Below are 12,010 nucleotides of genomic sequence, written 5' to 3' on the forward strand. Positions count from 1 at the left end.
GGAAGAGAGTGTAAAAGTAAATAATGAAAGGCACTTTTTGCTTTTACCCCAGTATTTGGTCCAAGCACCACTCAGTCTCCTAGCTGGGTACATACATACTGCTATCATCCCTTCAAAATTAAGAAAACTTGACCTGGCCGGTTGGCTCAGTGGTAGAGCGTCGGCCTGGTGTGCAGAAGTCCCGGGTTTGATTCCTGGCCAGGGCACACAGGAGAGGCGCCCATCTGCTTCTCCACCCCTCCCCCTCTCCTTCCTCTCTGTCTCTCTCTTCCCCTCCCGCAGCCAAGGCTCCATTGGAGCAAAAGTTGGTCCAGGCGCTGGGGATGGCTCCTTGGCCTCTGCCTCAGGCGCTAGAGTGGCTCTGGTAGCGACAGAGCGACGCCCCGATGAGCAGAGCATCGCCCTCTGGTGGGCGTGCTGGGTGGATCCCTGTTGGGCGCATGCTGGAGTCTATCTGACTGCCTCCCCATTTCCAACTTCAGAAAAATACAAAAAAAAAAAAAATTAAGAAAACTTCACCTTTGAATAAAGGTTTTTGAGACATATACTTTTCTTGGTTTTTGCTTTCTGTGCTATTATACACCCTAAATTTATATGACAGTATATAGTTATAGCCCAAAAAACTTCTTAGAGTTTTTCTTTTATTTTACCACAAAAAACCAGAATCTTGTAATTGCTAAATAACTTAAATCCACAGTTTAGATGTGTATTCTTTGACTCTGTGCTATTTAGATTTATCTAAGGAATTGTCGAAGCTTTCCTCTGACTTCTTTGTTTTACTCCAGGCTCAGCTGGGACTTCTTGCTTCTTCCAAGTAGTCTCACCTCTCAGTCTGAAGTCAGATGATTCAGCAACTTCAGGCTTCAAAGAAACATGAAAATCTGGGTTCCAACTTCTCTGTCAGTGTCAGTTACTCCTCAGTTCTGGGTTCCTTCATCTTTCAGCTCCCTCCACCCTCCGTAAGATTCAAGTCCTTCTACATCTTGGATCCAAAGTACCATATCTCTCACTTTCAAACTTCTCTAGCTTTCAGACTTTATATACAGCCTTGAGGGGTTTCCCACCTAAATACTCATCTCCTACCCATTCATTGCTCTCAAATGACTTTAAACATAACTTTTAGACTGTCTGGAATTTCTATTTCTGTCACTATGGCCACTTTGGCTCACTTTGGAATCTGCTTGTGTGTATGCACATTTGTGTCATCTTTGTCACATAGAAACCCACTGGATCCGTCCATGACAGTGTTTCCCTGGGCAAGTAGAAACAATGGGGATGAAAGGACATTGAAATAAATTCTACAATCACTCAATCCTTGTGCATGAGGCAAATTTATAATTTGATCCTTTTCAGATTTTATGTTTAATTGAGTTAGGATATGATGCTCTCCACTGTGACCTGGCCGTTCTCCAACTGTAAAGACGAGTCTCTTCAGACACGGGAATGAAAAAAAGGTATGTATACTAAGAGTTCTAGAATGTTTATTCAAAAAATTTTGGGTCATATCAAAGCTCACAAACTTAGCTATTTTGTATGTTCAGAAAAGAATATAACTCATTCCTGCTTCTACCTGACAAAAAGATCAAGTTTAGCATTGTATTTCCCATTCTAGTTTGCATTTACATGAGAATTCAAGAAGGAACTGCAAAACAGAACTTTATTCTGAATTTGGAGCATAAAATATGAAAAAATTAAATTTAAGTTAAGCTTGTTTTTCCTCATGATCTACACCATATGTTTTTCAAAGATTCTGCAATAGGATTTAGCAAAGACTACTTCATCCAGCAGAACCAGATGTCCAAAGCAACAGATGTCCACATAAATAATAGAGCACAGTACAATGTTTGCTTTACAATGAAAAAGGATAAGGAGCTCTCCAAACTTGTTGATCCCACCTCTATTCATGGTCTTGGTTGCTCATTTTGACACCAGGAAATAGAAGCATCTGCTAAAAAGTATTCAACATACCTTTGGGTACGGAATATTTATTGTTCTAGGATATTGCTCATCTCCATAATAAGAATAGGCAATAACTGGTATATCTGTATCATTAAACTCTGCATATGCCAAAAATTTTCCATTTGGAGACCACCAGAGAGCATATTTTGTAGCAAGCATTTCCTCTGAAAAATAAATAAATACTAGCATATTAATTACAATTACAGCTTATTCTTAAAATCATTGTAAATACTTCAAGATACACTGCTAATATCCATTTATTGCCTGAAATAATTTATTTAATGTAGATATGACATATGTCATACTTTGGTTATTAAAAGATAAAATAATTTGGGTTTAGAGGAATAATTTAGCCTTATACCTCTTATCAAACATCAATTAGTTTTTACTGGTATTTAATTTTAATCATAAATATGTTTTATGATTTTTTTCTCCTCAGGGAGAAATTAATTAATTTTTCTTCTCAGGGTAGCTTCTGTTTCTCATAACCACCTACTATAGCCAAAGCAGGAACCTGTAATTATACTGAAGTGACAGAAACTTTGAATATTGACTTTCTTTCCTGGGAATAATATTTTTTTAAAAGTTAAGGCATATATTTTTTCAATAAAGGCAATAGCTAGAAGACCTTTTAAAGTCCAGTTAAGTCTTGGATCTTATTGGACCTAGAAAGAAGACAAAATTCACAGAAGTATAAAAGATTAATAATATTTTTCTGCAAAATAATATAGACAGTTGTTTAGTTTGGGGGAAATAAAAACATTTATTTCTCAAGAGAAAAAAAACCTGAAAAAAGTGAACACAGCATGTAAGGATGATAAACTTCTTGTAATATAAATTATTACTACTACTTTGTAATGCTCGTAAAAATGAACTCTACTAGTCTGATAAGATTTTGTTCTTTCAGAACACGCATGTCCTGTTCATAACATGGGTAACAGCTTTCAGAAATGCCTCCATTCATCTCAGTGACCTACCACTCATCGAAATGTTACTAAATGTATGCAATTATTTTTAATTAAAACAGCAACAGTAGAAAAAAAATACAACTTACCTTCATAAACCCAGTCTGGGATTCCATTAAATATTTTATTTTCTTTTCCATTATGCGTTATTTGAAAAGGTGGGTCTTCTGGTCTTTGTTTCAAATAGATATTGTTTTGATACACATATGCCTGGAAGTGGTGGTAAGCCAGTTAATAAGGGGAAATTCCATAAGAAATGCAATTAAATATCCATATTTGTGTTACTCACTTAACACCTTTTAAAAGACTATCAATTCAGATGCAAAAAGATTCATAACTGAAATATCATTTTAATAGGTCAAAAAACCAACCAACTCACATTGTCAGGTATGGTTTTTAAAGTCTCTATCAAAACAAGAATAAACTCTACTATTTCATTAATGGTTTTATTACCCAAGTAAATAATTACATGTATTTACAGAAAGTAAAATAAATCTCTGAATATTAATAGCTAACCAGATCTAATCTTTATTTAGAGTCCTTAAATAAGAGCTTGGACAAAATTTCATGTTGTCTGAAGCTAGTCTGAGAAACTTGTGAAAACCATATTTTTCCTGAGCTTTCTGGCACAACGCGTTCTGGCTGAGTATAAGGATAAAGTTTCTGACTGCGATATTTAAAGAAGTCTATCCATGAGCTTGAGATATTGCGGAAATCTCAGATGGGTTTCAATTTATCAAAACTCTCCTCATTTTTAAGCACTAAAAAATAGTAATAAATATATTTTTTTTCTTCTGGGCAAAGAAATTTAACAAAGGCCAAAATCAAATGGCTCTTCTTTTATTTATATGATTAAATGCTTGTATAATTTAAACACTTACTAATTTACTCCCAACAGGTGACCAGCAAATATACTGAATTGGACGAGGAAGCTCATTTTTTCTTACAAAATCTCTAGAAGGAAAGGAAAGCAGAAAGAAAAAATAAATTAACCTTGCTGCTCAATGCAAAAGAGAAAAATCTGTATAAACAGAAAAAAATTATCAAACAATAAAAATGAAGGGTCATCCTCTTGCTTCTTCACACATAACAGAAAGAATGTGGCCACTTGGGGCTGGAGAAATGGGGTAGTAGTTGAGTTCTTCACTAATTGTTAAGAAGTCATTTATTTTTCCGAGTTTCTGTTTTCTGATCTTTATAATGAGTGAACAGATTAAAGATTTCTAGACTGTGAAAATGGAAATATCTCTAGAAATTACCATGGACCTCCCTTATTTTATAGAAAATAAATGTGAGATTGGAGAAATGATATGACTTTTAAAAATCACATTGTTCTTAGCTGACCCCCAAATTAACTTCAAGTCTTTAACCCTCATTTGTACACACCAGGCTAAGATGGTCACTGAAGTGCCTTCTAGCTCTAAAATTCTGTAGACGAGCTGAAGTTTAATATGGACTCGTGTACATTCCCATTCACAAACCCTTTCTCTGTGAATGCATATGCATTTTGAATTTTTAGAAATAAGATACCATTTGACAATCTCTCCAGGGATCTGACTTGAAATCAGAAACAGAAAGGAACATCTGATCTCAATCTAAACTGAAGAACAGATCGTATACTGGGCAGTATGCCTTAAGCTTGCAAAGTCTTACATGCATGAGGAAACTTCAAATATCCTATTGGTCAAAAATCTCACTTTATCTTTAGTGTCACCTTGTATATACTCAATTGACTGACTTGTACTGTCAAACTTTTGTAGTTCTTCAGCAAGAATGTGTTCAGATTTTAATGTGTTAAAGAGTCATAGGATGCCATTCTTAAGTTTTATTATTTTATTGAAGATTATATTAATAGTTTCATTAAGGTTTGGAAGCAGTCCAAGTGTCCATCAGTAAATGAGTGGATAAAAAAATCTGTGGAACATTTACACAATGGAATATTACACAGCCATAAAACAGAAGGAAACCTTACACTTGTGACAACATGGATGACCTGGAGAGCTTATATTAAGTGAAGTAAGCTAGTCAGAGAAAGACAAGTACCATATGATTTCACTTTTATGTGGAATCTAATGAACAAAATAAACTAACAAACAAAATAGGAAAAGACTTATACATAGAATACAGACTGAGAGCTGTCAGAGGGGAAGGAGGTTGGGTTGGAGGCTAGGGGAAAACTGTGAAGGGATTAAGGAAAAAAACAACCTCACAAACAGAAAACATTAAAGTGATTACCAGAGGGGAACAGGGGTCAGGGAGGTATAAAAGGGTAGAGAGGGGACAATGGTGATGGAAGGAGACTTGAATTGGAGTGATAAACACACAATACAATATGCAGTTGACGTATTATAGAATTGTATACCTGAAACCTATGTTTTATTAACCAATGTTACCCCAATAAATTTTTTAAAAAGAATGCTTCCGTGGAAATACAAAGCAAAGTAGGGAATATTTAAAATTTTGCTTTCTTGGCATATGTCATTAGTTTGGCTCAAATAAACTCTTATAAAAATTCTAAAAACAAAACAATACAAATGGCCTACCTCCAAGGTATAATGTGAGAAGCTTAAAGAACACTTCTGGCTTCCCTCTCCAAAACAGTATCAACCTGGTCCTAACATACACCTGACATTTGTAATTCTTTTAAACTTTGGAAACTGAATACTTGTAGCATACCTCATCTTGATTTAAGTTATTAGGTCATACAGCGTGATGCCTAGTGAACAGTGAGGAGGCATGGCACTGGGCAGACCAGTTTTGAGTGGAGAAAAAGTGGTGCCCTGGAGAATAAAGACCATGGTACTGCCATGGGAATCCTGACTGCCAGAGAGCAGTTTATGAGCACCAGGCCCCTGGACGGTCCAGAACATATTGAAAGACATATGGGGACACAGGCAAAGGAATGACCCAAAGAGAAACATTCTTCATCTGGTTTACAATTCTGTCTCAAGCCAGTGTTCATTGTAACACTACCTTGTGTTGCCATATGCTGTGGAATCATCTCTGCAGTTATGCAGACAGTACCCAGCTGAAAAATCTCAGCCTGCCGTCTCTTCAGGACTGGCAAGTCACCACAGCTGCCACTTCCTGTGTTTTCTAAATAAGTAACAATCTGAGGGAAAGTGGAGGAGGCTCCTTTCCAGAGGCTGTCATCTCCTCAGTATTCCTTCCCTTGCTTGAAACCAAAGCCATCTTCATTTTCTAATGTGGTAGATTTTTATAGACTCTTCCGAGGCACACAAAGAATTTGGGGTTATTGGTATTCAATTTCATCTTGAATCCCAACAAATTTGTCATCTCTCACTTTCGAAATTATCATATTTTTATCCATACCACCCCCACCCCAAAAAACTCCCAATCTGGCAAATTAATAGTTATGAAGGAAAAAAAACCCTCAACAACAATGGTATGATTAAACTCGCTGCATGGAAGTTAAATATTTAAAATTATTCTAGGCCACCTGACCTGTGGTGGCGCAGTGGATAAAGCGTAGACCTGGAAATGCTGAGGTCGCCGGTTTGAAACCCTGGGCTTGCCTGGTCAAGGCACATATGGGAGTTGATGCTTCCAGCTCCTCCCCCCATCTCTCTCTCCTCTCTCTCTCTCTCCCTCTCTCTCTCCTCTCTAAAATGAATAAATAAAAAAATTTAAAAAAATAAAAAATAAAATTATTCTAGGCCTTAAAAATTACCCATACCATGATTAAAATATCAATATTGCCATATTTTAGTTTTTTGGAATTCTATTTAATTTGATGAACCTTAACATAGGTAGTCTTGGAGAATTTTAAAATGATTAAAGTAAAAAATAAGAAAATGATTAATGCCATTCTTAAAGCATTAATTAATTCCTGAAGAGTAGGTTTTCACTTCACTAGTCTAAATGTTTCTGGAGAGTGGGATTGGTGGACTGAGCTCATTTATATCCTCCAATATGTACTTTTCACAAAGTAGATTCTCAATAAACCAAATGAATTTAGTTACAAAGTACATCAGAGAAGTGAAAGGTTCAGAGTGCATTAGATAAATTTAGTTTCCATTTTAGTACCAGTTCCTATTTCTAAATTTGAAGTTTAAGGAGATCAGAGTTCTCTTCTGAATATTAAAAAAATAAGTAGATATTTAAAAAAATTTTTGTGGTCTTGCTAAACAGAAAGGGGGAATAGATCATATTATTTTAAATACCTCTTCAAAACATATAATTATTTTTCTTTTTATGTAACACAAATAGAATATCATATTCAGTAACTACACCAATTCATTGTTCATTCTTAGTCAAAGTGATTTTTTTAAAGTGCAAATATGATCTTGTCATTTCCCATTTAAAACTCTTCAGTGATTCCCTATTTTCATCAGAATGAAACATATACTCCTTTTAATGGTTTCCTCATTATTATTTGGCCCACAACTCCTTTCCAACCTTATATCACTTCCCAGTAGTCAGCACGCCTTGCTCCAACCTGAGTGCAGCTGACCTACTTTGGGTTTCCTGAACATTGCATGCTCTCCATTCTCTTTGTGGTTTTACATAATATTCCTACAGTCAGGAATTCTCTTTCTCAGCCCTTTGCTTACTGACTTATTCATTTATATTTTCCTCTTTGAAATTGTAAATATTTCAAATAGTTAAACATACAAAGAAAGAAAATAATAGATGACAAATTCATCTAAATTTGAGATAATAACAGTTAGCAATTCTAAAAAGAATTAATTTTTTTAAATTCAGTGAGAGGACAGGAAGCAGAGAAAGACTCCTGCATGCGCCACAACTGGGATCCACCTGGCAAGCCCACTAGGGGGCAATGCTCTGCCCATCTGGGTCGTTGCTACCTTGCTCAGCAACTGAGCTCTTCTTAGTGCCTGAGGCAGAGGCCATGGAGCCATCTTCAGTGCCCAGGGCCAACTCACTCCAATCAAGCCATGGCTGTAGGAGGGGAAGAGAGAAAAAGAGAGAGAAGCCAGAAGAGGAGGAGTGAAGAAGCAGATGGGTACTTCTCCTGTGTGCCCTGACCAGGAATCGAACTCAGGACATACATGTGCCAGGCCAACACTATACTACTGAGACAACTGGCCAGGGCAAAAATAATTAATTTAAAATAGACTAACAGTATTCAGATACAGCTAAAGCTGTGTCTCCCTCCTTTGCCTCCTTCCAATAAAGTAGCTACCCTCCTAAAAAGACTGCACCATTTCCATGCATGTTTTGTACTTCTACTACATATGTTTATTTCCATAAATAGTATATTTGTAATTTGTGGTTCAAAACTGGGAGGGTGAATTATATAGTATATAAAAATGCAAGATATTAGCCAAATAAAGAGATGAATATTGCAAAGAAATATTTCCTTGAATTTCTTAATTTATGGGGGCACCTATATTGGAAAGAAGAACGAGACTAAGATCATAACAAGATAATGTAACCTCAAATCAGAGTTTGGAATGAGAAAGTCTATATATTAGATTTAAGTAGTATTCATAAATAGACATGAAGTTTTACCCATTCGTAAGGTCATAAATGTGATATGTTGCTGTGTAAGAGTATCTCCAAAGCTGTCAGAAAGAAGAGAGACAAAGACAAATTTTAATTTTTTAAAAGCTTATATCAGGAATGCATAATCATAGATCATTCAACTCAAAGGTCAGAATTATGAAAGGACTGTTTTCACAGGGCACTAGGAAGGACATGTTTCAATTCCTAATTAGACTTCATTTACAGTGTTTTACTGTGGATGTTTGTCCAAGTTCCAGAACTGGGCAGTGATTCAAACCTTACTCCATTAGAATCATATTAAAAGACACTTCTTAATACAACAAGCTTTTCTTTGATACACTGTATCTTAATAATTTTCCTGTATAGTTTCCCTTGATTGAAGTAAATCGCCATGATTTCTGTGGCCTATAAAAGTTATCCTGCTCCTGAGTAAGTGGTTATCATGATAATCATTAAAACCAGGTAAAAAGAATTTCATTCAACATACAGTTTTATTGCAAAATGCTTTCCTTTCTTTGAGTATGCTTTTTTTTAATGAATAGAAATTGGAAAAAATAAGTAAGAGAGATATAGTTTGTAATTACTCTTTAACAAACTGCTGTTTTTTCTCACAAGTATATTTATATTGTGGTTAGTAAAAAATGCAGGTATTATTTTGGATTTTGTTTCTTAAAAGAGCACTCAAATTCCTGGCAAAGAAACTCTAGAAAGTTAAAACATGTTTTTCTGGAGATTGCTGGTACCAGGACCTGGTCCTCTGGAAAATAATCAGTTGACTGAACAACAGGAAGGGGCAAGATCGACTTTTCCTTCTGAATATGAAGGGACTGTTGCATCTCATGTAGGATATGAAAAGTGACAGTTAAAACTAAAGATTCTTGATCTAAAGTAAGTATTAGACATTTAATTCAATAGTAATTTTCCTTGCCCATTTGCAAAACTAAAGAGTATCTTGAACATGTATAAATAGAAAACATAAGTTGATTAATTTACCCTACAACATCAATCAGAAAGAGAAAACTAAGTAAGGGTAAATGGTCTGGTTTGCTACAATTCTCCTACACTAAGCATTCAAAGGCACAGATTTAAACCCTGGTCCACCACTGACCTCATATTATCTTGCTCGAGAAACTGAGTTAAACAAGTTATATCTTAATTTTTCCATTTTAAATAATAATAAAATTTTATGAGGTTACACCGTGGGAATTAACTAATCATTACGATATCAAATAGCTTTAGAAATAAAAGGATAATTCACCTATTTCTGATGACTATCAGTGCCCCCAAACAAAGTGCTTTTATACAGAGGAAAGTAGTTTCTACTACTTGATGATAACAGGACAAGTAAGCTAAATTACTTGTATATGTTCCAGGTATGCTTTTTGAGCTAATCTAGAGCCCACATTAACTTCTTAAATATTTAGAGATAAAAATAGACTCTTGCGTCCTCTCATATTTATAAGCCAAACTGTGGATTGGTAGAAGATATAATCAGATATGCCCTAATTAAATAGTCAGTACCTTTGAATAATCACTTTCTAGATATGCAAATTGTCGATCGGGTGATAAGCCATAATTTGAAGCATTCACACTTTTCTGAAATTATGAAAAAAATTTATTAGAATGCAGAAAAGATAACAGAGCCACATTAATTTGTAGTTCTAACAGAATATCATACCTTTTGTATATCCTACTTGCATATATGTATCTTCAATGCAATTTTAAAATGTGTATGTAGTACTTACTGTATACATAGAAATTTACTAGACATTATGGAAGGAGTATATATACTGCTTACAAAAATTAGAGGATATTTCAAAATGAATATGAAGCTATAAAATATCCCCTAATTTTTGTGAGCAGGATACTAATGATATACTTTGTGATTTCAAGAAGCTTATAATGTTAAACTTGTAAATAAGTAACTCATATTACAAATTAGTTCTACAAGAGATAGAAATATGGCATTATAAAACATTGTGGAAGAAGTGATTGAATACAAATGAGAGTAATTGCTTGTACAGAGCGGGAGAGTGTCATCTGAGCTTGCCTTTAAAAGTTAGTGGGTTCTTGAGGGAAGAGGAAGTAGGATGATTAAGAGTCCAGGAGGACTGTGAGTAGCATGTTCCTATACAACATCGCTACCATTTATTGAATATTTATTCTATGTCATAGACTATCCTAAGCACTTTTAAATGTCACTTTATTTAATCCAGAGAGGTATTATTATTCTTACTTTACAGAAGAAACGGAAGTATGGTGAAGTTCATGCAGTGTAGAACCTTACCCAAATTTCCATATCTAATAAATAACAGAACAAATATTTGAACTTCATTTTGCCTGACTATAATGGTTGAGTTCTTAACTTCTATCTCATACCAAATTATTTCCACAAAGGAAGGAAGATGCCAAGTGATTCAGAAGAAGGAAGGGCAGTAATCTAGTGTGACTAGAAGAGACAATTAAGGGAGAACTATAGTGGAGATGGGCTGAGACGACAAGTTGGGTCCAGATCAGTTGCTAAGAGTTTGGACTCTTTCTTGATCTGTGAAGAGCTGACAAAGTTCTAAGAGGAGGAAATGACAGTGGATACATACCATGGTGGTATTACTCAAAATGGTATATGATTCTCCTGTTTCAATATTATAAAATATTATATTATTATCTGTAGAGTGATGGAGATATTCTTGTCCTTTAAACAAGAAGAAAAACAAAACTTGAAATAATCTCCCTTAACTGTAAATATATTTATAACAAAGAGAAACCTCTCTTATTTCACAGACTTACTTCGTTTTCCCTCTTTGTCCAGTACATATTACTTTATCAGATTTAAAATAATAAGTTAATGGTGGAAGGGAGAAAAGAATATTTTTCTACTTTCCACAAAGATGTCCTATTTGTTAGTAGCAGCCCTATTCTAACCAGTTCAGGTTGCTAAGAAATAAAATTAAATTTATTTGTGTTACAAAGAAGAAAAATAGTTTTAAACGGTAAGTTTCTTTTGTTATAAAGAATGGGTTGTGTTTAGTTTAGTGTTTTGTTTTGTTTTGTTTTGTTTGAAAGAGGCAGGGAGAGAGAGAGACAGGAACATCGAGATGCTCCTGTATGTGCCCTGATTGGGGAATAGAACCAGCAACCTCTGTGCTCCAGGACAACACTACAGAGCTATCTGGCCATGGCTTAACTTTTGATTTTTAGAAAGAGAGAGGAAGGGAGAGAGAGGGGAGGGGAAAGAAAGCATTTATTGTTCCATTCAGTCTGTGCTTTTTTTTTTTTTTGGTTACTTTCTGTGTGTGCCCTAACCAGATATCCAATTTACAACCTTGTTTCCAGATGATGCTCTTAACCAACTGAGCTAACCGGCCAGGGTCTTGATTTAGTTTAAAACCTATTTTATGTGCATTTTATTTTCTAAAGAGAAAAATAAAAATATTCAATTTTGTTTACTGGCACTTTAGACAAACTGTAATGTGATCAATAATTTGTTTGAGTTTACTACTTATTTGATTAAACTTATTTGACAATATCCCTTTTTACAAAACTATATGTAAATATCAGTTTTGTGGCCCTTAAAGTATTTGTTGTTGGGATGGGAT

At 34.9% G+C, this 12,010-nt stretch overlaps 1 protein-coding gene across 1 annotated transcript in view; it reads right to left on the reverse strand.

Annotated features, from left to right (window-relative positions):
* The window catches only part of FAP (fibroblast activation protein alpha), a 75,229-nt gene that overhangs the window by 46,278 nt on the left and 16,941 nt on the right, over positions 1-12,010 (reverse strand). The window contains exons 4-9 of the mRNA XM_066345072.1: positions 11,012-11,106; positions 9,936-10,010; positions 8,421-8,473; positions 3,806-3,878; positions 3,014-3,134; positions 1,969-2,123 (exon numbers count right to left, since the gene is read on the reverse strand). Of these exons, the coding sequence (XP_066201169.1) occupies positions 1,969-2,123; positions 3,014-3,134; positions 3,806-3,878; positions 8,421-8,473; positions 9,936-10,010; positions 11,012-11,106 (572 nt within the window). The remainder of the gene's footprint in view (positions 1-1,968; positions 2,124-3,013; positions 3,135-3,805; positions 3,879-8,420; positions 8,474-9,935; positions 10,011-11,011; positions 11,107-12,010) is intronic.

The sequence above is a fragment of the Saccopteryx leptura genome, chromosome 7 (genome assembly GCF_036850995.1).
Source record: "Saccopteryx leptura isolate mSacLep1 chromosome 7, mSacLep1_pri_phased_curated, whole genome shotgun sequence".
In the NCBI taxonomy this organism is placed as follows: Eukaryota; Metazoa; Chordata; class Mammalia; order Chiroptera; family Emballonuridae; genus Saccopteryx; species Saccopteryx leptura.